Raw genomic sequence first — 24785 nt, forward strand, 5'->3', positions numbered from 1 at the left:
ACAATGAGGTACCCAATTGAGAGACTAATCTATGGCAAGTCCTTGGATTTGGATATTGTCAGTCTGGTCTTCATCAGAAGTGAAAGTGTCTCTGGTATTGTATCACTCAGCCAGCCTCTCTTCTCCTCTTGTTGATTGCAGGTGCGGAAAAAGGAACCACCTCACCCCATCCGTGTGGCGAAGACAATTGATGTGATTGCTCGGATTGTATTCCCCGTGGCTTATGCCATATTCTTAATATTTTTCTTTGTACACTACAAAGGATTCTCATAGGGAAGTGAGTGAACTGATTTTTGTTTTAAAGATGGATATGCTCTTGGAATCAGGAGGTGAGGACAAGATCACCTCAGCATTTGTCTGGTGCCGTGGACAGTCAGTCAGTCAGTCACGTTGCCTGTTTCCAGCCCCAGGGCTAGGGCATTGTTGGGTGGGCGGAGATCCTTGCTGTGATGGCATTGGAGTGCAGATCGCTCATCAAGCTGGCAGCACATAGATATCTCCTACAGTCCATGGGTTCCACACCATGTGTGAAAAGCCAGTTAACTCAAGAAATGATCACAGACTTGCCAGCCAGAGCATTTAGTGTGATAAATGCTCTGCTCTTCACTTCACACCCTTGGAGCCTCCAGCGGAGAATCAGGGCGGCATGGGAGTGTTTTCAAGAGAGGGGGAGAGTGTCTTGGCTTCAGCTAATCACACAGAACTTCACAGAAAAGCAATACCAAATCTAGAGGTTAGGAAGAGAAAGTTTCCCAAGGATTTACAAAATTTTCATGCAATGCAAGCTATTTATAACATATCTTTTTATTAATTATTTACCTGTATTTTAAAGAGGGTTAAATTGCCTAAATTTATTTGATGTTACCTTAATGATGCATAACAAGAACAAAGAGGCAAAAGAAGCCATAATTTGGGGAGTGATATTTTACTACAGGGTAGTATTGTGAAGCCTAATGATCTGAATTTGTTCAAATTTGATCGTGAGCATTTCAAAGCAGGAGTGTTTTATTAAATGGTTTTTCCAGAATGAAAATATTATTCCTTTCAAGTTTTACAGGCAATAAGTATTTGCATTCTAGAGGTCAAATCGGACAAAACAATAGGTTGCTTGATTTGGTTGTAACTCGGGTGGAAGGAAACGGGCAGGATAGCTTATAGTCATGATACCATCATTGTCTTTTAAGTGGCCTTGCAAACTTTTTTATTAATACCAAAAAATTAAATGCGTACTTCTTAAGCGTGTAAATTTAATCTGAAAAAATCTGCTATCTCAGGATGTAAACATGAAATTTCAATAAATTCATTAACACAAAAAGTTATAATTCAGATTGCAGCAGCCCCATTTGTGGCAAATATTTTGGTTTTTGGTCGCCCCAAGTTCAATTAATTAGTGTTAACAATCAAGATCTTGAATTTTGCAAGGTGAAAGGATGTGGAGATCTTGCTGAAGCTAAATATTTTTTATTCATTGCATGGAAAATGCCTGAAAAATGAAATATTTGTGATGAAATATGATAAAAATTGTACTTAAATATTTTGAGCCCTGTATGTTTGTAACATTGTTTAGGCACCTTTCTTTTTAATGAATTCGGTATCTCACTTTCTCTTTGCTCTATTTTTGTGAATGAAAAGCCCTCAGTTTCTTTGTTTTTCCAGTACATTAGGCCGTAATTACCACTGGCATTTTCACACTTTTAAAATCAAATTACATCCAGTTGTGAGTTTTTAATACTTACTAACTTTTCTTTATAGTTATGTATTTCATTCCTTTAACATATCCTTTTTGTAAAAAGGTTCTTAATAAGAATTTCATGCTGCAAGCTACTGAGCTGTTTATGTTGAATCCTGTGGAATTTCATGTTTATGTAACAAAAGTATATAGTGCATTATGAAGAAACTATAGGTACTGCAGGATGTTCCAAATATAATATTTTACCAGCATATAGCATTCCATGACAATTAAGCCTACTGTGACTTGTTTCTTTGAAATACTGCTAGTGTTTACTGTTTTTAATCGATTTAATACAATATACCTGTTTGGCTCTTGCAGTTTTCATAATATTTTTAATTTTTAAACACTTTTTAAATTTGTATCAAAATGCAGAGTTCTTATTGAATAGGATATCAAAAATATAAACCATGCACTTGCATTTCAGATTAATGGTTCGTTTTCCTTTTGCCTGTTGTTAAGGTCATAGTTTCATTTCTTATGGATAAAAAGTTCATTGATATAACCCATTTTTACCTCAATGAAATCGATTTCTTATTGATTTTATCAGTTGATGGATAGACCAAAGCCTCCATGGCTATATTTGAGTGTTAAATTTTATCTTAAGATAATTTTGAATACCCTGAATTTTCTGTCTTACCCCTTAAAGCCAAAGCAGGTTTAGCTTTTTCAGATAGATCTCATCAGGTTTATATTGAATTTCTCAACCACTAAAAGGTTTTCAGAGTGGTAGCTGCTAAAATGGCAAAGAACTTTGTAACCAAGTTATCATACAGTCATCATGTAGTTTACTTACTTGAATGTGTTATTTTATGCATATATTTTGTCCCTCTATTTAAATACCTTCTTTTAAAATGTCCCCATGAAGACCTAAAGGTTAGTTGATTGTTCATTATTTATCCTTGGGGAACTGTTGTTTTTACTCAATTATCTACAAATTGAATCATGCCTGCTTTTGGGCAGTACGTTAATGATAAAATGATGCTGTCTTATGTGAGACTTTTACCAGTCTTAAATGAGACTAACTGCCAAAGTGGTCCAGATTTAAAATTGTAGTTGCAGTTTGAGCATTGATGTCTTTAAAAGTCAGTTTTGCAATATCAATGAAAGTTTTATATATTGTACAGCACTGATTATTAAAATTTATCCTAAAATCAATAGCTTTAAATTTAAAAATAAATTGGCTTCTCTATTTTAGCACATTCAAAATGTTGATGTTTTGAGTATATGCAAGCATTTGACATGCTTCATAGCAAATAATGAAATTTTAATTTGATGGCTGTGATATTAACTAAAATGCTTATTTATTCCAAGCTGGTAGCTTGTTTCTTTTTTTAAGTGAGGGTGAATCTTCATTGCATCAAACCTTAGGTGGCTGGTGATACTTCTTACCGATGCCAAAGTTAACTTAGGATAAAAGTGAAATTCCTGTATTCCCAAAAAGCCTTTGGACATAGGGAATCACAATGTTACAAAAGTGAAAATTCTAAATTTGAAGTGACTGGTGGATTGTCATGTCTTTCTGTTTGTAGGTGCACCTAACAGTGTCCCATAACATGGCCGAGTGAATGTGTAACATAAAGGTATTTTCAATTAATTCTGCGGGAAGCGGTGTGTGATAGCTACATAATTCCTGTAGAAATTTTCATTTTTTCATCCCCAGCAAGAAGTGTGATTCTTATGGTTAAAACTTATTGAGAGTGCAAGGCAATGGCTATGTATGATTTTAAAATCTGACCGATTATCATTCTGGTATTGGTTTGAAATAGGTGTGAGATATTAATGCAGTAGTGGTACTGAAATTTTAGGAGTAAATCAAGCAGCTTAAGACATTAATTCAAACTAATTGCACTTTTAAATGTGAAATATCTTATGCAGTTGCAAAAACAATATGTGGATTACTGATGGATGAGTGGTACTTTTCAAAGCCATGGAATGAATGTTGTGAGTTTCACAGTTGTCTTCAGTGCATTCAATATCCCACTGATTTTAAATAATCACCAGTTTTTGGTGGTGGCAAATGAAGAAGTAAGCTAAATTCTCCAGAAGCACATTGATCACTTCGGAAATGTGCATTTTTTTATTTTTCAACCCTCTATCACATAAATGGTCCAGGCTTATAGATCCCCATGTTCACCCAATACAATCGAAAATAACTGTCTAGTTTAATCAGCTTTCAGAAGATTAAATCCCTCCTAAATTGTGATTACCATGCTTTTGCAGAAATCACAAATGCCAGGGATGACGACTTTTGTGATTACTTTACTTTGAACTTCATTAGTACCAATCCTGGGCATTATGGTTTTTGTTTCGGTGACTTTCTAAGATGACATTTTTTAAAGATTGAAAGCAAGATCGCTATTTATACATTCATGCCTTCAGGTAGCCCATACTGATTATTCATAAGTAAAAGAATCATTGGATATATTTTGTGCCTCCTTTCCACTGTCCATCGTCTATGGATAAGTCTCAATGTGCCTGAGTGTGATTGTATCTTTCATCGTTGAATCATTTTAAAGTGGCAGAATCATTATCTTATTGTACTCAAGCTATTATATTTTTTACAAGTTTGTTGCTCTCAATCACACAATTTGCTTCCATTTTCTCTCACTTCACTTGAAGAGATCCACTCCCATTCGTAGGTCACTCTGAATTCGTGTCATCCATTCGCTCATAATTGGAAACAAGCCTCTGTGCTCTCCTCTGTATGAATATTGGAAGCTTCCTCAGCAGTGTGTGTTGCTGTCGTTGCTGTTGCAACTGCTCTAGACACAGCTCTTTATCTTTTCGAAAGCCCCTGGGAAGAGAAGCGGCAATGTTAACCCGATGAGAACAAAGCCACCGACAATGTGGCCTTACACTTCATGCTGTCTCCCCCATCCATGGGGCCCCCCTATGGATTTGCACCTCAGCAGGCCTGAGTGGTAAATAGCTGAATGTGAGGCTCATCAGATGGACTCAAAGCAACATCCACATTAATAGCCGCCCCATAAAAAATTTCCAGCCAGTTAACAAAAATCAGATCCGGAATTGATCAGGTCAGATCTGGAATAGATATGGAACTGAACTTCGTGATCTGGAAATGGCAGCTCAAAATGCACCACACTCCATATCATTTCCTTATCAATTCCCGACTGGTTTGCAATCATTACCCTGGAAATGACGTGTTCTCTTATTTCCAATTTCAGATCTGAAATTTATTTTTGACTGGGTAGAGAGCTGTGCACATGCCATTGAGTTTAAAGCCCTTTTTATCCATCCCATCTTGAATACTAGATGAAAAAAAAAATTTTTATTTAGTAGTAGCTATTCTATCTGCTCTCATAGCTTATGGTATCAAATAGGTTTTCAGTGATGAGAAAAGTGTAGTATCCCATAATAAATCAACATAATTTGGCTTTTTTAGTTGCATGGATTTCAGTTTCTGCGATTTAATTAGCCAATCTTTACTTAGTTACATGTGCTATCAATTTTGTCAAAATTTAATGCTTCTTTTAAAATAAATGACTTATAGGCATATGTATTTGTAAGGTTATGAATGTCGCATACTAAGTGCTGGGTGAGGGACATGTATGGAGGAGATTTTCTCGGCAAAGGTTGGTTGGGAAATAGGGTTTCACTGAAATTGTGCGTGATAAATTTCATTTAAATATTTTTTAAGCAAATCATGTAGCCCACTTTTGAGCTCTACTAATTTGGTTTACAGGATCTCATACTTTTTTAGGTAAATTTTGGGCACCTTAAAGTTTTAAATTCCCTTTTAACACAATTTTGCTTGTGATCATTTAGTAATTGCATCTTTTTTTCATTTATTGATTATAATTTCAAAAATATCTCTTACTAAATGCGTGAATATTTTATACACAAATATATATGCAATGCAATGACAGGATTTATGCTGATCAAATGTTGTAAATATTTATTGTTGTGTTACTACGGTTATTTTTGTGGTTGATTTGAGTAGCCCATATTTAAGTAAATAAAGCCACTTATTCAGGGAAGTCAAGCATTAAAAGACTTTTGAATAAAGAAGGAGAGTGATTTTTCTCATTAGCTTTTATACAGTTGAGGTGATATAAATACATATTGACAAGAATTCCTTCTGTTTGTTTGTAAATATATTCTTAAAATGTGAGTGGTTGTACCTACAGCTGTGTGAATGAAATTTTGAAGAAACTTGGGTCAAATCATTATTTGTATTGTATTATGGTGGACAAATACTTTCCCTCTTAGCATTTGCTATTACTTCGGAGCCTGAAGTCTGCTATATGCCAGCTTTTCCCCTTCAATTGTAATATTTCCTAGCCAGGAAGCTACACATGACCATTAATGCATTCAAACTTTCTTCAAAGTGTCGCTCACTCCAATGCACAATACACCCTCACAGGTATTGAGGCTCAGATTTGATTTCATATAATGATCATCATATCACATTTTCCAATGGCTATATTTTTAAATTGTTGTCTCTAACAATGTGTAAAAGTAACAAAAAATGAGTCCTCTGTGGGCTTTTCAAGGGTGCATAACATGCACTCATGGGCATGAAACTGTTTCTTAAATTGGCCAATTTTAATTGTTATCTATAACAACATATGAGTTGACATTGTTGATACATATGAAATAACTATTTCAAAAATGCTGTGCATTATTTCACTAATGGTACCTTATTAAGTTATAAAGCTATGAAGAACTGATTGTTACATGCTTTATCAAGTGCATACCAAATAGAGCGTCATTGGGAGAGTGCTGTTGTTCACTGCAATTATTATATTTGGAAGGACGAAGGTGATCAAAGTGACTGCTACTGAGCAAATAAGAGAGTAACCAAGCTTATTCACAGGGGCCATAGAAGTTTGTCACAAAAATTTAATATTTTATGATATATTGTACTGTATATTTGTGCTATATGGCCATTTCCTCAATTGTATATACAAATCAGCATGTTTATAAAGCTAATGAATTTTATTTGCTAAATAAAATATTTGTTTTTGTTGATATAATAAGGTTAACTTGGTATGATTTTTTCATGTTACAACCTTACATATAGCCCACGAAGTTAGAAGAATAATGCACATGTACATTTTTTTGAATTCTGTGTTATAGGTGTGATTAGGTATTTTAAGTGTGAACTGACGATCTGTCCCAAAATGCATTGCACCCTCCAAGTGAAGACCCTATTAGTACTCTTAGAATTTTTTTTAAAGTTGTATTTATTAAAGGATACTATCAGCAGCTATTTAATCTAAGAAGAACGACAGTCATGGTTTTGACAACTTAAGCACCTTCTAGATTGTAGCTCTAAAATTTTTGTTTCTATAACTCACCTTCTCAAGGTTAAATCAATTGGCATGAAAAAACAAACTTGGGCCAGATTTCTGGGATGATTGACAGTTGGGTGGACACCAGCACAATCACCAATCTGGAGGTGTGGACTAATTTTCTCAGCACTTCTCTTTGTTGTATGGGGAAAGCTTCTCTCTTTGCAGAATTTGGTTTATATGTAGTTATTTGCATTCCACTTTGTGAGTATGTTTCATTTCACTCACCTGCGACACTCAATAAGTCGGTATCAAACAACTAGTGATAAAATCAGTAGAATAATTAGAATTCATGAGTTCAGTGAAGCATTAAGAGTTTGCTTTTATTTCCTATCAAGATCAAAAGTAAAATATGTAAGAGGGACTGAGAAATGTGTATCCTTACCTAGTAGTACATAAGTACCAGTAAAAACACTATCCTTAGTGTCATCTACAATTCAGGCCCTTATTTTAGGATATTAGATTTGTCATTTATCACCTCATGGTATCTTCAGTGTTCAAATGTGGAAGTTGAGGTAATCAAATCATGAAAAACATGTGGCAATCTATAAATAAAACATTTAATTGTATTATGTTGCAAGCAATGGAAGAAATATGTAAATGTTCATATTTGGATGTAGAATATGTTCAGTGCTCGTAATCTGACCATCTGGTGAGGCAATTCCTAGAATGAGTTCGTATCCAGATTTTTGTCAATGACACTCCCATGTGGTGGGTGAAGATCGAGGAAAAACTCAAAAATAGTTGTTGCTTTGAGCAAAAGCAGAGGACTTGTGACCCCTGTGTCCTATTATTTCTCAGTACACAATGGTTCCCTTCACAGCATCATACCACAGTTCAAAAATTCCATACACTGGTCCTGGGATGTTTGCCATGGCACGTCCTAAGTCCACACCATTTAAGAAATAGTGAATGCTTCCATCTTCTTTCCGCATCACGCCTAAGCGTTCCCGTGCCTGCCGGACAAATATTTTGCAGTACTTAATTCATCTTAATGGAATGAAATTTTTTGAATAGTTAAGAGTTAATGCTGGTAACTTAGGTTCAATTTTTATTACTATTAATTTATAGCTCATTTATTTCCTCATTAGTGAGTGAAATGCCATTGCTACTCATTCATCTACCAGTGAGACTTGAAAGTTTGGAATCAACTGATTTGTCTGTATCCCAAGGAAGAAAATTGTGCTACTTCATTTGAAAAATGTAAGTACATAATCACCTCAGCATTGTATTTAAACGACTGTGTTAACTCCTGGAGTTTCCAAATTGTGTAGCAATTGAGTTTCTTTGATCACTCAAAATAGGTTTTCATGAAATGATTCTTAACCCATTCCTGCCAGTGCCTACAATAGGAAAACGTTTTCTGTGCTAGTAATGGCATAAGAATATTTGAAACCTTTCTCTGCGGAGCTCTTTTTAGGGCTGGAGTTACTGTGGTATTTTCGTTCCCCAGATTTGGGACCCAACTCAATTAAGTGCCTGTCCCTTACCCCGGCCACTGCACTAGACCCTATCGTAGCACAAATCCACGGTCATTTTATTGCATTACCAGGGGTTTTTTAGCCAAATATTGCATTTGATTTTCAATAATTTTCTCTTCTATAAGAATTACTAACATTTATTTAAGCATTGTGGAATTTTAACCCTTTTGCTGCTGATGAATAACCGATCCCTCACATGTGGCAAAAGTACTGAGCAAATGGCAGGGAGGAGGAAAAAATACGTTCACAGCAGCCTGCTGTGCAAACGTACCAGGTACGTTCACAGCAGTGAAAGGGTTAAACAGATTTATAGCGTTGATAACAACAAATTTGGTGAATGCAAGGTACTAAGAATAAGTCCACAAGTCTGTTATTTTTAATGCTAAAATTTCATTTAAAAATTGCTTGCGCACAGATGAAAAGTGAAGAATTCTTTTCAAAGTATGAAAAAATTGTAGTATGCAACAAAATACAGTAGATTCCGTTTAATGGGTCCACCGATTACTTGGGGCAGCCGCTTAATTGGGGCAGATCTTGAAGAACAGAACCCAATAGAGGAATATACCACCGTATTCTCCACTTAATTGGGACAGCATGCCGCTTTATTGGGCCATGTGTCAGCGACGTAGGCTCTATACTCGCGACGAAATCAAAATTTTTTGTTTTCAGAATACTATTTTTTTACATTTTCCTCCTTTGATTTACTCTTATTTTTCACAAATTTTCCTATTCTTGCCCTATTTTGAAAGCTCTTGTTATACTATCTGCAAGAGGATAGGACTTTTCTTTAATAGGACTTAGTAAAAGACATTCAGCATCGCCCGAGGCTGTGAAAAATACTTTTAACTAAATTGTTATAATTCTTAAAAATCATAATAAATTAATTAAACTTGCTGATTTATTAATCAAATTAATAGTTTAATAAACTTATGTTGCATTATAAACATTCTTTTGTCTTCTTTCTATCATTTAAACGTTTGTTTATGCCCATATACAGGATAGTTCGCCTAATTGGGGCAGAGTGCAAAAGTCCCGCTATGTCCCAATTAACCGGAATCTACTGTATATCATTGCAAAAACCATTGACAATACAACCTCTTTGCAATGAATACCTGCAGTGAGGATGATCACAAATGAGTGGGAGGGTCGGGCTTAATTGCCGAGGAGTGGCCCTAAGGCTGCTAAGCTGGGTCTCAGGCCGGGACTGAATGCATCTGACAATTGCTACCTCAGCAGTCACTTCCCTTCACTCGCGTCAGCTGGAGCCGCCATCCGGTCGTTTGTGTTGAAAATGCGGTTATACCTGACGTTAGGTCTTCTGCGCATGAAAATGCCCGTCAACTCCACATGACATTCGGCACAAAAGGGTTAACGAACTTATCCTCACACGCCACCACTGGCTGTAATTCCAAGATCTGAAATTTTTCGGGACTGCTTTGTCCTGCTTTATACTACTTACTATTACCCCATAACTTAGTCAGTCCTCAGTAGTAGAAAAGTGGTCGAAACAACATCAATATTTAACTGCCAGAATTTTTATTGAGAAAACTGAATATATCTAATCCCAGGTATTCCAGGTTATTGATTTTCCTCACTTTTTCCAAATAAATGCAAAGCACAAAAAAAGCAATATTTCAACACGGACAGTTCATTGTTAGTATTTTTTCAGTTGAGTTGGCATTGATGTTGTTTATTTTGAATTGAAAGTGATGAAATAAGTTTGCACGTACCTGTATTTTATTCAAATCTGTACCATACTTTGCCAGCTCCCTTGCAGAACCATAAATTGCACTGTTATGGTACACCCATGTTCCATTCCTGTAAGTGCAAGCAAGAATCATTTTCAAAATAAAACGTCATGACTTATTTCAATGAGATGTCTTTCTGCTTTCAACAAAAATATTTACTAGATGACAAATAAATTTCAAATGCCAAAAAAAAATTGTATTGCATTTGTCACAAAAAATAAAAGGCATTAAAAAGAGATTCTTGCTGGTACTCCAACACTTTTATTCTCAAGTTGATCAACTACATGCATACAGGATGGACTCGAGCTAACCTGAGGCACTTGCTATCATTCTAGATTAGTTTAAAATGCCATTGCAGGCATATTAGATTCAGAAGAAAGAAAGATATTCAGAAATTCACCCGATGCCATGAAAAATTAATGTTTCAGGAATTTTCTCCATGCATACATGTTAAACATAAATATTATTTAATAATCAATGCCAAAAATGTAAGATGGTATCTGCCATAACTTTTTGGAATCTAAACTTTGCATACTGGTACTGGAATACTCAGGGACTTGTGGAAGTGAACTATATTTTTATTGCTGGTTCAACAAGAATACCAAGATATATTATTTCATGTCAGTAATAATAATTTATTATTAAATAAAAATGATGAAAGCCAAAATAAATGATTCTATTTTGAAACTTAAATCAGTATTGTTTGTTTGTTAGGATGAATGCTACTCTCAATGAATTTCAAAGCCAAGCTTGTTCAACTAGTCCCATCCACAGGGGATTATAGAAAGGATTCCATGAGTGTAATGAATTACAATCGCCATGGCTCAGACCAAGCCATCCACACACAAGCTGGCTTTGTAAGGGGAACTGTAAAATTGTTGGAGGCCACTTGAAAGAACAAACTATTGACCAATATGAGCCAATGTATGATGGGTAAATGTGATTACCATTATTTCTCCCAATTTTTTACTGCTTGTGATCTTTAATGGTCCATTGAAGTAATCCTATTCTTGTCATTACTTTCCCTAGTGTACAATGGAAATGCTACTAGCTTACTCTGCATTCAGTTTTCTTGCTTAGATCATCTATGGAGCAATGATTAAGGGCAGATGTTGAGAAATCAGGATCTGAAGAATCTTGATGAAACTTGCAGAAAAATAACTTGAGTGCATTTGAAACTGCATACATATTGCTACCCCTTGTGACATCTTAATGCTTTCAAGGTGGTGGAGTTCTCGCCTTAGCATGACTGGTGTACTGAGCCCCAAGAGACTCTTCTGTCCTCTTCGTACAGAGTATTTTTCAGGACATTCGTTAAGGAGAGTCTCACAGATAATCACGCACTCTCAGCACCAACCTTTTGCGACCCTTCCTAACGGGGACTCTGCATTATCTCAGGCTCCGTGGGTTGTTGGGCTCCTTCCTTTCGAGGTTTATAACTCTGCCAGCAGCATTGGTTCGCAGCATGCTTTGTATATATGAATTAGCTGTATGGATAATTATTGCTTGAACGTAAATTGCTGACGAAGCTCTACGGTCAATATTAACACATTTAATGCAGCAACAATTTCCATGTTGAAATCGAGATATAAGTTAATATTTCTTGTAGAATTTCATTTAAAAATTGTAAATGATGCTCGAAAGATGCACAATTGTATGACTGCGGTTCCATACCACTAAGAGGGGTTATATAAGACAAGGGGTCCGGGTACCTGCTCCTGTATTTCAAGGCTGAAGCCTAAGCCTCGCTGTGTTGGGTCCTGAAACAAAGACATCGCACACCCGTGGCCGTCATAAAAGGGGAGGAGCTAGGAAACAAATATATTCAGCATTCGTTCACCTGTGTAGGATAATCTCCAACGAAAATTTGCAGCTTTCGTCTTCTGGGTCAAGAAACGTCCGGATGTACATTTTCATCTTTAGTAGGGAGAGGTTAATATCATTGATTTTTCCCTGGTTTGTTGTGGTACATGCAATTGAACCCCTAAAATTAGCTTTTCCCAGATGAGCAGTAAAAACTCACTTGTGCTGATGCATTGAAGGCAATATTGTGACATCATCTGGAGAGTGGGTCATCACACCGAGGGCAAAGCAATGGTTCTGCTTCACAACCCTCTTGTCCAGCCTCACCTCAAACAGCTCGCCATCTTTTAACGCCCGATGAGTGAATAGTACTGCATTCAATGTATCATCTAAGCTGGAATAAAATAATTCATTTTTGTCTCGCATTATTGTCATAGATTTGCCGATGACGAAACCTTTAAAGTTTTCGTCATCACGATTTCGATGCTCAAGTGAATTCATTTTCATTAGCCTTGAATCAGTACCCACGCACATAGGCGGATCCAGGGGGGGGGCACGGGGACCCTTAAAAATATGCTAGATTTTTAATACGGTCCCATTATCATTTCGTTCATTTTGTATGACGAGGTATCCTTGTGCCCCCCCCTGAACAAAATCCTGGATACGGCCTTGCTTGTGCCCCTCCCAGAAATAAATCCTGGATCCGCCCCTGCCCACGCAGCACCTTGTCCAATGCTTTCTGGGTCATATGCCGAGTCGAGATTGTGATATGTCTGTTGGTGCTCAAGAATCAGGTTGAGTTGAATATGAACGTGGCATATGAATAAAGTGCATATGAATATGGCAGGAGATTGATGTTTGCACGTGTGCCATTTGGTCATTTGGGAGCCTATCGCCAGCCAGACTCCACAACAATTCAATGCAAAGTGCTGCATGGAAATTTAGATAAAAATGTTGTTCTGCCCTCCTTCCTCAGAAGAATAAAATTATTGATTTAGCTAAAAGAGTGAATCATAGGGAGATTGACTGCTTCAATTGATAAATAGATACCTCCACTACATAAACGCTCTACAATCGCCCACCGAATCAAACCCGCTCATCTAGTAGCCCCTGCAGTACTTTTAGGATTTGATTCAGCGGGTGATTGTTGAGCGTTTGTGAAGTGGAAATATCTAAATGCTCTCAGGTAAAAAATTTATTTAAACTTTTGAAAGTCTCACTTCATGGAAAGAATCATGGATGAATTTCTATCCTTGTGCTTGTAAATATATTTATGCCAACATTTTTGCTCGCTCTTTACTTTTGTGAGGGACATAGCTTGAAGCTTACTCTAACTTCTGTGCAGAACGGCCATCATTCAGGATAACAGCATTTTTCCCATGTCGAGGGTGAAACTTTAGGCGATCATCTTTCTCAGCCGTGGCTTCTCCACTCCCATTTTCAGGCATCTCTGAAATAGAAGAAATTTTAATGAAAATCCATAGTACCTATTTTTTTTAGAGCAATAATTAAGTGCATAATAAAGCCTCCATTTCCAGAAATATAATTAATCCCTCCGGTGACAATTATGTGCGACTGACTTACTGAATCAATAAAATTTACTTGGATAGTATATCAGTCACCTGAGACTCCTCCAAAAGAATTTTCCTCCTAATTATTAGGCTTCATGGTTAGTTTGTTTCCCAGTTTCCACTATCTGCAATTGATCTGTAGGTGTTGCTTGATTTGAAAGTGCAAAAAATTCCTTATCAAAAAATTATATTCCCTTTTGTTTTGGAGGAGGTAGGTCTCCTCCTTGAAGTTGCCATGCATCCCGGTTTTGCTAGGGCAATCCCAGGTTAGATCACTTTTGTAGGCGTCTTGTCGGTTTCCACAATTTCTCTACAGTGTCCCGGTTTCATGCAAAAATTATGGGAATTATGTTTTTATAATAACAGTTTACAACAGAAAGCAAAGCCCAATATGGCGGTAGGAGCTCATAGTTTAGTTTGTCGTTAAGTAGTAAGGGAGGAAAAAATAAAATAAAAGTAACAATAATCTTAGTTTTATTTTACAAACTCATTTCCATGGAGTTGCTTTACAAAGTATCATTGGAAGGAGGAGCATAATTGATGCTATGGCTGTTCAATATCTCAGTAACAGTTTAAGGTAATTAAATAATTGATTGGTATGAACATTGAAGCTAATGGGCTCTCTAATATGGCCAGGTGTCTTGAATTCTTTAAGAGTACAGATATTGGCAAGTACTTGTGTACGGACCTGGATGGATGAGGCATCGATGGGTAGTGAATCTTTTATAGAGGCTGTGAAACAGTCATCAAACTGCGAATGATGTGCAGGGCATTTGGAAGAGGGGTCTTTGCAGAAATGTCTATGGCTGTTGATTTGGATGTTGCGAGGAGTAATGCATTCCCTGATATATAATATAAAAGGCATGGCGGAGACTGCTCCAACGTGCAAACAGTCATAATCCCTCACCTCATCCTCTGCCCCAGCCCTCCAACAATCTGTCACCTGATGCGAAAATAAAGTCGATAACTCAATGCACATGGCAAAATACAGAACTATGAAATTTTTTACATCTCTGGGTCAAAGTTATCTGAAAAGGGCCAAAGTTCACCGTGGTTAAAGAGTTTTCTTTCTAATGCATTACATCCGAGTCTGTCACTGGCAATCCCGGTGCGCACAAAAACAACGCTGAGCTTTTGCTTCGACTGTAAAGGTATAGTAGCAGTGGCGCAGCGAGGGGGGTTTTGGGGGGTTAAAAGCCCCCCTCAGAGCTCAGAGAAATTTTTAACTTTAATCCATTTTACTTACTTGGATTGACATTACTAATAGAATAGTGTAAGTGTTAATAAAATAGATAGCCGTAAAACTCACCATTCTGAACCATTCATCTCAAAATTCTGCAATTTATTAAACCTACCGCTTATCCTGGTGGGTATTCCATACCCCCACACACCCCGGTATTGTTTGCACCTAACCCCCCCCACCAGCCTTAATTCCTAGCTGCACCCCTAGGAAGTACCTTCTACTGTGCGTGGAAGAGGGCAGTGTCCAGCACCTCGACTCACCTCTGACGATGACGCGCACGTGTGCGGCTGTGCGCCCGCCGCTGCCGCCGCACCCCACGCTCCCCTGCCACGCCTCCACCTCCAGCCTCCCCTGCTTCCTCCCCTCGACGTCCACCCTCTTGGCCTCCACCGTCCACTCACCCTCGCTGCCCGGACGGCGGTGGAAAGATACCCAGAATGCATTGTCGCCCGCGCACACTCCGGCCTCCTCCGCCCGCTGCTGCTCCTCGCCTCCAACAATCGCCGAGCACAACAGCAGAAGAACGAAATGCGCAATCATACTCTCTCTCTGACCACGTGGCTCTCTCGATGCGATTCCACTAACTCTGGCTTCGCTGAGCGCGGCATTTATACCGTCTTCCATATCGCTATCCTTCATGCGTCATTTCTTGGTGTGAGAGCTCCTCGACCTCATTATGCGTGATCGAATCATGACCTCCGACCCTAGGAAATCCAAGGTTTTTCAAGGGGTATCATGAAAATTATCTTGTTCTGAGAATTTCTGAGAGCCTCGAACTACGCAGCATTCATCGCTTATTTAAGTCATAATCGTCACTTGATTGAAGAAAAAATTTCAACGACGTAACTATGTTTTTCACCTCTAAAGCGCGAACGAATAATGCTCTGAATTTCTTTATAAATATTAAGCATAATTGATTTTTATATAAACCACTTCCTTTTAGTGAAACGTTAATTCATCTCCACATCGTTATTATGAGAGATTTAGCAAAACCGCATAAAAACAAACCTCGAACAAAAAAAGAAAGGTTACGTTGAAAAGTGGCCAATCGGAGTACGTTAGAGTACAAGAGAAATATTGTCATGGTATAGTCACGCTACAGTTACAATCGTAATGTCGGATCAAAAAATGAATTTTGGTTTGGGTGGTCCTCCACCTGGATATAAATTCTGCGCCTAAGAAATAGAATACCGCTTCATTATTAATTTTAACTTAATTTTTCTATAACTTGATTAACTTTTTTATTGTTGGCCTCAGAAAAATATTTTTCCTTGTATTTTGTCTTTTAACTTCCTCTTTCCAGAAGAGAAGGCTGAATGTTTCTTTTTTATATTTTGTGATAATTTTCTTTGGACTTATCGATAATGACACGTCACCTTATGTTAACATTATATTAGAAAATGCATTATTCCGTTTGTTTCATTATATCGCTTGTAATAGCTGCGGTCTTTCTTATGATGAGATGAAATTTTCTTTATAGCCTCAAAATCAGGGCTGGGAAAAGCTAAACTTATTACTGACAGCGATAATTAAGGTTATGCTGTGCAAGTTTAATATAATTGATTTGGATGTAATTTTTCTCTTCAGTCCCAATATCAGGTTAGTAAAATAAATTTGAGCACTTAAAAATGGGGAATATATGGATAAAACAAAAATAAAAATATTTTCTCGTCTCTAGTTTCACTTTGACCGCGGTGCTACTTCTTTTTTATGCGCTCTCAAAATGTGTGACTCCTTCCCAAGTCATTGTGAATTCTTTTAATTGTAGATACAATGTTATATTATATATTATAATTTGATAAATAAGACCTTGAGATTGACGTATTATCTTTTTTGTCCCATTGAAATGCTAATCATAGTTTTACTAATTGAGCTCCTGAAAGTTTTAATTTAGCATTCCAAAAGTCCCAAAATCGGACATATAACTTGCTATTTCTTGTCAGTAATGGTAAATTTGTCAGCAAATGTAGTTTACAGCGACTTTATAGAGGCGAATTACAATTTTAGCGCTGGCAAATTAATACCGTACGATTCCGTAACCAAAGAATTTTTAGCAAATAACCGCATTACGCCTACGACTTATGCATATTGTTCTAGTACAAATGTATCACTTGTTGCATATATATCGGGGGTTTTGCTTTGTGTATAACCGACTCGTCTGTTACCCAAAGAAAAATACTTAGAATTTAAAGGCATAAAATTCCCATAAGCATGGGATTAATGTGGTTTGGATTGTTAGGTAAAAGATATTCGTATTTTATAATTTATACGGTAAATGTAATGGAAGAAATAATTATTTTTTGTTCAATGGAGGTTTAGTATTAACGCTTGCGCATTTCCCAATCTGCATCTCTTTTTCCATCACCTTGCTCGGCTTGAATTCTCTTTCATTTTTTATCACTTAGGAGCATTCTCTCAGAAATGTTTTTTATAGCATAAGTATAATTAATTCATATTTATCGATGCTGTATTCTTATGATGATAGAAAAAGATGCCCGCTGAATGTGTTCATGCGTGTATACGTCTCCTGATGCTGAAGATACAGCATTGACGTTTTTCGCGAAATTGGTTTGGAAAATGATGGGGCGGCTTACTTTCGGGAGGAGGGAGTATCGCCTTTAATCACGGCCTTTTCTGATATTTTCCATGCTAAAGCAATTGCTACACAAATCGGCGGTAAATTATATTTTTCGATTAGATCATAAGCAAAAGGAGAAACAGAAGTAAGTTGAACCAGCTATAGGTCTTTATCGATATGAATCGACTATATTTATTGAGATGTGTGAATAAGTCACAAAAAATCACTTATTATGAATTTCAAAGTAATTATCGCTTTGTATGTTCGTAGCAACAGGTGCAATCATTCCACATCTTTAACCTTCCTTGCCCAAGGTATGCTACATTTTTTGTTGCCCACGGGAGTGCTCAACTATCCCCACGGGTCATTTCCAAATCTACAAACTCTGGGATCACACTCCTATAAAAATCCGCAAAATGCGTTTAGCTGTTTAAGCCTTCGATAAATTTTAGCGATATTGGACAATACGGACAATACAAGCAAAAGCTTACGATGTTGTGAAGAAGGAGATGTTCAGACTGGAGAGGTCTATTATCTAAAAGCCAGTTTTATTGGGTGGGAAGATAGTACCGGCGGGCACTTATTTACGATTTTCGAAGCCAGCTTTGAAAACTTTCATGTGTTTTTCATGGATTTTAATGTTCATCGCAATTTTTGATTGAGGCCTCTTAATTGACGGAGAATCGGTGTGGTGCTCCAAATAGTGTTCAATCGCCAAATACGACTCGGAATTTTATTATTCGCGTTTGCACTCTATATTTCTTTGTCGCTCTGTCCCCTCTCCCCCCACTGTTCCCCTCCGTTTCTGTCCTTACCCCCCTTCCACGCGCTTCCCCTCCCTTATTCTGTCCATCTTGAGGACGTCATCTTTCGTAAAAAAAACTTTAAATTGCATCAATATCCAGCTACTAGTACCTCCTTCTTGAGTCTTGCGTAAATATACGTCTAAAATTTTCGATGGATCGATAAATGGCAAAGGGGATGGCACAGACTTATAATTACGGCCTATGAATGCTCAGCCCAATTCTTGCTCGACTTTTGCAATGTCAACATAACTATTTCAATGCTCGCCTTTTATTTTAGGAATTCCCATTATTTATCCTCAGTTCATTCTATCAATTTTAATGTGGTTGAAATAATTTCTCTTAATGTTATTAATCCGTTGGTTGTCGTTAGATTTTATTACGGAACAAAACAAAAACTCAATTGCTACTTGCTTTTGTGCGATAGATTCCGTTGCCAAAAATAAATCTTAATTCTAAAACCATTCATCTAAACATACAAAATGCTAACTGTTTTGAGAAACATTATGAATGTCTTTTAATTAGTCACAAAAATTACGAAACACACTTCATTGAAAGTGATAATAAAATGTTACTGATACAAATTAAAAGTATATGGGCTTCTTCACTCCTTTTTTGTGATTGATTCATTATAAAATCGAAATATACGATCTACTCCTCCTATGAGCTCTTTTTTCCCCTTTTCACAGTGAAAAGAAGTGACTTATGCCTTTGAATCGAAAAATCAGCAATTGCTATGATCATGGGGAAGACGAGGAGCCTTAGTAGTTGATGAAGCACTGAATAGCAAATAGTCCTGGATAGCAGAATGGCGGTGGGAGATAATGTTTTGAATAGTTAGCATAAAATCATTGACCCTTTCATTGCATGGAGATGAGTGCAATATGTAGGAGGAGACGAAAAAATTTAAGGATAACAATTACGGATGCATCCCACAAAGCACTAACTATGTTGCAGGAAAGAACTTCTGAAGAACGTGGATTACTTAAGAAATAACTGAAGAGATCGCAGTGTTGAATTATGCATTGTAAGCGTCAATATATTATTATATAAGACAATCGTTAACTTTCGGCGAAAATCATAAGTTTGTATCATGTTCTTTGAAAAAGTGGTGCCAATTGCCTGACGCCGCAATACACAGGTTATCGCCAAAATCATTAGTAAAGAATTCAAGCAAAATTTCACGATAATTATCAGTAGCCAGAATTGGAACAATAAGTTTCGGTCAGTGGTGTAACTAGGAATATGCTTTAGGGGGGATGGGATGGCCTGGGGGGGCGCCCCCACCCTCAGGCAACGTGGGTCCGGGAAAACTTTTGAAAAATTACATGCCTGGAAATACATTTTAAATCATTTTGATACTAAATATTCGATTGTAAGCATATGCAGTGGGAACGAAACCCTTAGGACGGGCTCGCGGGATACACTCCTGGGGCAGGGACTATAAGCGATCAGCTTTTTTCCTCTGCCACCAGAAGGGGAAGGACGGGAAGGAACAGGAAAGGAGGCGCCGCCGCGATGAGAGCCCGACGACGCCTCCAGGAGAAGGACGGGGAAGGAAGGGAGGGGACGAGGAATCCTGCACCGTCACAAGGCGGGCAGGTCCACGGCCGTCTTTAAACAGGCCGGAGTGACCGATGTGGCAACGTCGCGCGCCCGTCACCTAGGAGGCCTGCGGGATTGCTCTCACCTGCGACCAAGTCTATTGTTTCGGCGAAGAATATCGGCAAAAGAAACCGCTTTGCGGCAAGGAAATCCACTAAAAAACTGCTGTTTTAATTACCATGGGATAATCGTGCATCCATTGCTGATTGTGAAGCAGGAGCAGACAGGAATTATGCAAATTAGTTATGTATAAAACAGATGATTTTATTGAAATATATAGTCACCGAATTGAAAGCAGTCACATAATTGTAGAGTATTTTCTCTTATTGGAAGTGTGTCTAGCGACATCCAATCTGTTATTCCTCACTTTAGTATAATTATTTAGAAATGCGTTTGTCAGAGTTTTAATAAATCTTGCAAAAAAATAACTGTTCGGTACATTGCACTGAAAACAGCTGTCTTCATAAATTCCTCAAAAAATCGTCAAGGAGGATAATTTTAAGAAATGTCGCTTCATACTTTGGTTCTGCTATAGTCATCATAATGGCCAATGCATGATGACCAACACTTATTACAGACATACAAGGAGAAATAAGTCCGTTTTACACGGTACACGGAATTGCGCAATCTGACGTACGTGCGAAGGCGCAATCAAAATTGCGTCGTGTAAAGCGGTGAATTGCTAGAACAGATGCGAGACGGCAAAACTGTAGCCCAATACCAGGAAATCCTGGGTAAGAAACTAGAAGAAGGAGCAGAGAACCTGAGTGTAAATGACTCGATAGAGAGAAAATGGCTTAATATAAAGAAGGCTATGGAAGAGGCTGCAAAGGAGACCATCGGAGAAAGAAAGAGAACAAGGAATGAAGAATTGTTTGATAATGAGTGCAGAAAAGCTATAGAAAGGAAGAATATAGATCGAAGAAACACCATCCAGAAAGAGACAAGACAAAATGTCGAAAGATATAAAGAAAGCAGAAGACAAGCAAATAAAATACTACGAAAAAAGAAAAAACAGCACTTAAAAGGGTATGTGGAAAAGATTGAGGAACTGAACACACAAAATGAAAGTAGAAAGTTATACCAGGCAATCAAACGGATGACAAATAAATTTCAACCAAGAACAAACGCATGTAAGGATAAGAATGGGAGGTTGGTTGGAACAGAGGAAGAAGTAATGTGAAGATGGGCCGAGTACTTTAAGGAATTGCTGAATGTCAATGAGATAGATGAGGAGGATGGAGAAATGTTGGACATGAGGGTGGACACCAGTATTAGTAGGCCATCAATTGAGGAGGTGGAGGAGTCGTTAAAACGGCAGCGGAATGGGAGAGCTCCAGGGGAAGATCAAATTGTACCGAAGTTAATCAAGTATGGAGGAAAAAATTTAACAAAGAACCTACATAGACTGATATGTGAAATATGGGAGAAAGAAGAGATGCCTGAGAAATGGAAGATTGGTTTAATTTGCCCTATATTCAAGAAGGGAGATAAATTGCAATGCAGCAACTATAGGGGAATCACATTACTAAATGTCACTTATAAGATACATTCTTGTATACTGCAGAGGAGACTTATCACGTATGCTGAAGTAATCCTTGGTGAATACAATGTGGCTTCATGCCGGGAAGAGGAACAACCGACCAAATCTTTGTAATGAGACATGCATGCATGGAGAAATGTTATGAGTACAACATTGACCTACATATGCTTTTCATTGATTTCCAGCAAGCTTTTGATAGTGTCAATAGAAGAAAAATGTTGAAGGCATTAAAGGGATTCGGAATACCAAAAAAACTAATTAAGTTGGTAAATATGACTATGGAAGGATCTCAAGCTATATCGGGGGCAAGACTAGTGAATCCTTTAAGATAACAACTGGAGTAAGACAAGGAGATTCTCTATCAGCAGTACTATTAAATCTGTGTCTACGTGAAGCCATGAAAGAACTGGGGTTAGAGGGGACAATTGTGCATAAATCTGCTCAGGCATGTGCCTATGCCGACGAAAAAGTTCTAATGGCACGGAATATGGATTCTCTGAAAGAAATATTCAAAATATGAGAACAGAAGAGTAAGAATATAGGGCTCAGAATCAATGAGAGAAAAACGAAATGCATGAAAATGTCGACCACGGAAGACAGAAGATGGACTCAAAACGTTACATTTGGGCAGTACAACTTTGGAAATGTGAAATATTTCAGCTACCTCGCTACTAATTTAAACTGTAAGAACTCAATGACAGAAGAGATCAACAAGAGGATAATGGCTGGAAATAGGGCTTACTTTGCTAATATTAAGCTCCTGAAGTCAACTCTTCTATCTAAGGAGATGAAATTCAAGATCTATAAGGCACTTATCAGACCGGTCGTGACATATGGAGCAGAAACGTGGAGCATCTCCGCTGGAAACGAGCAAGCTCTGCGGATATTTGAACGGAAGATTTTGCGAAAGATATATGGTCCCGTGACAGATGGGGTAACTTGGAGGATAAGAACAAACAAGGAAATAGAAAATATTATCCGAGGCGAAGATATAGTGAGATTTGTGAAGACCCAACGGCTAGCTTGGCTAGGTCATGTAAAAAGAATGAGTGAAGAAAGGATGCCTAAGAAGATTCTACGTGGAAATATGGATGGAAAGAGAAAAAGAGGAAGACCGAGGAAAAGATGGATGCAGGATGTGGAAGAAGACATAAAGGCTATGAGGATTGTCAGATGGTGGGAGAAAGTGCAGAACAGGAGAGAATGGACAGGCGTCTTGACGGAGGCCAAAGCCCATACCGGGCTGTGGTGCCGAGGAAGTAGTAAGTAGAGACGGCAAAATAGCCCATGTTCTAACGAAAATAGAACATGGGCTATTTTGCCGTCTCGCGTCCACGCATTCTCGCATGTGTTCTAGCAATTCACCGCTTTACATGACGCAATTTTGATTGCGCCTTCGCACGTTTGTCAGATTGCGCAATTTCGTGTGCCGTGTAAAGTCTTTGAAATAGGCATCTTCACTACCCTCATTTGAAATACATGAACATGCACATATATCAATGGTTAAGTGCTGCAATGCCTCCCTGACAGCATACCCACAAACGTAATTGAGACCCGAATATTCCTAGGCAGTGATTAATATTGGTTTGCTCATAATTTCCAGGAGGTCGAACTGATTGAGTATGAGCTCATCATCTTCCAACGCTTCAACTTACAAATAAATAACTTACCTTCGACTACAGCTAATATGATAGGTTAAAAAATGAATCTTCTAACGTCATCTCCTGCAAAAATAGGGTTTAGAGGAAGAAAATTAACTTCAAACGAGTCATGTCGAGTATCTCATTCACCACGAGTCCACTGTTGTAGAATGATAAACAAATAATAAACAGGCCTCCTCCGCGTTGTTGCCAAATATCATCCCTCCGGCCTGTTTAAAGACGGCCGTGGCAGGTCCTACCATCAGCGAAACCAAGCTTACGCAATTAATATGCTACCAATTTTAGTAGATTTTCCTATGAGGAAGAAAAATCTATCGATCAAATCGGTAGATGTAAGCATATGCAGTTATTATATGTCAAAACTAGGCAATAGTTTTAAAGATTTTTTTATTTCTCTGAGGCTTTTGGGATCTACCCCCTTCACCTCCCCCCATAGTTACGCCACTGGTTTCGATCACTTCCATGCTCCAAATACCTGTCAAAAATTCATAAGATCCGTCCAGTATAAAAATATACCAACACATATCACGTTTGATTATGAAAAAAAACCCAAACTCAGCCACTGACTATTTAGTTTTAGTACTAGATATACTATACTCATAAAACAATGTTATTTCTTAAATCGTACACCTAAACATACAAAGAGCTAACTATTTAGCGATTCATAATGAATGTATTTTTTAACGATTCACAGCAATCATGAAATACAGTTTATTGAAATTGGTAAAAAGCGTATTCTCTCATAGCCGATTTTCTCATATGCCTGGCAAGACCAATGCATTTTGATTCCAAGAAATATTGCTAATTATTATCAATAGCCAGAACTAGAACAATTAGTATCGAGTACTTCCATACTCCAAAGATTTATCTCAAATTCATGAGATCTATCCCGTGTAAACAAAGCCAATATATAATTATTATAATATTCTTGCCTGCGTTTCATGGATTAAATATTTACTTTTATATGTAATACACAAAAGTGTACCTAAATTGGTTGGATTATGTTGGTTTATTTTGAAAAGGATACAATATCAATAATATTTAATTACTTTTACTACGCCTTTTGCGTAATATCTAAAAATTATTATCTACCACCGAGTTGCTTTGTAATTGCTTTTGCATCTTTTAGATAATAGACCCCTCCAGTCTGAAAATCTCCTTCTTCACAATATCGTAAGCTTTTGGTGATTATTTTTCGGGTTCATTTCGCGTTGACTCAGATTTTGCGGACGACAGTTTCGGGCGCGTCCCAGCTCCCGCCTTTGTGTCCTAATGCACGAAGTCTTCGTGTCATTTGGACCCGAAGACGGGAGCTGGGACGCGTCCGAAACTGTCGTCCGCAAAATCTGAGTAAACGCGAAATGAACCCGAAAAACAATCACCGATCAACTCACCGCGGAAGCCTCCGTAATAATCGTAAGCTTTTAATCCCATTGTCCGTATTGTCCAATATCGCTAAAATTTATCGAAGACTTAGACGGCTAAACGCATTTTGCGGATTTTTATAGGAGTGTGATCTCAGAGTTTGTGGATTTGGAAACGACCCGTGGGGATAGTTGAGCACTCCCGTGGGCAACGGAAAATGTAACATATCTTGGGCAAGGAAAGGTTAAAGATGTGGAATAATTGCACCTGTTGCTACGAACATACAAAGCGATAATTACTTTGAAATTCATAATAAGTGATTTTTTGTGACTTATTC

The 24785-nt window shown here is 37.6% G+C and overlaps 2 protein-coding genes across 16 annotated transcripts in view; one reads left to right on the plus strand and one right to left on the minus strand.

Moving 5' to 3' along the window:
* Positions 1–6738, plus strand: part of LOC124155779 (glutamate-gated chloride channel) — a 661010-nt gene extending 654272 nt beyond the window's left edge. For all 15 annotated transcript variants that reach the window (XM_046529880.1, XM_046529974.1, XM_046529888.1 and 12 more), the window contains one exon: positions 142–6738. In XM_046529880.1, the coding sequence (XP_046385836.1) occupies positions 142–273 (132 nt within the window). In that variant the 3' untranslated portion in view covers positions 274–6738. The remainder of the gene's footprint in view (positions 1–141) is intronic.
* An 855-nt stretch (positions 6739–7593) lies between these two features.
* Positions 7594–15480, minus strand: LOC124155850 (neuralized-like protein 4). The gene is made up of 5 exons (XM_046530004.1): positions 15154–15480; positions 13409–13529; positions 12300–12473; positions 10259–10346; positions 7594–8003 (listed from the first exon to the last, which is right to left on the minus strand). Exons 1-5 carry the CDS (start codon positions 15431–15433, stop codon positions 7845–7847), a joined length of 822 nt encoding a protein of 273 aa, XP_046385960.1. The 5' UTR covers positions 15434–15480; the 3' UTR covers positions 7594–7844.
* Between the last annotated feature and the right edge of the window lie 9305 nt (positions 15481–24785).

The sequence above is a fragment of the Ischnura elegans genome, chromosome 1 (assembly GCF_921293095.1).
Source record: "Ischnura elegans chromosome 1, ioIscEleg1.1, whole genome shotgun sequence".
Classification (NCBI taxonomy): domain Eukaryota; kingdom Metazoa; phylum Arthropoda; class Insecta; order Odonata; family Coenagrionidae; genus Ischnura; species Ischnura elegans.

Bases quoted from the DNA above. Each gene is read 5' to 3' on its own strand.
- LOC124155850 (XM_046530004.1), bottom strand. From the start codon at position 15,433: ATGATTGCGCATTTCGTTCTTCTGCTGTTGTGCTCGGCGATTGTTGGA. The intron at 12,474-13,408 runs GTAAGCTTCAAG...ATTTTATTCCAG, and splicing joins CGTTCTGCACAGAAGTTAGA to CTTAGATGATACATTGAATG. The intron at 10,347-12,299 runs GTGAGTTTTTAC...TTGCACTTACAG, and splicing joins CCTTCAATGCATCAGCACAA to GAATGGAACATGGGTGTACC.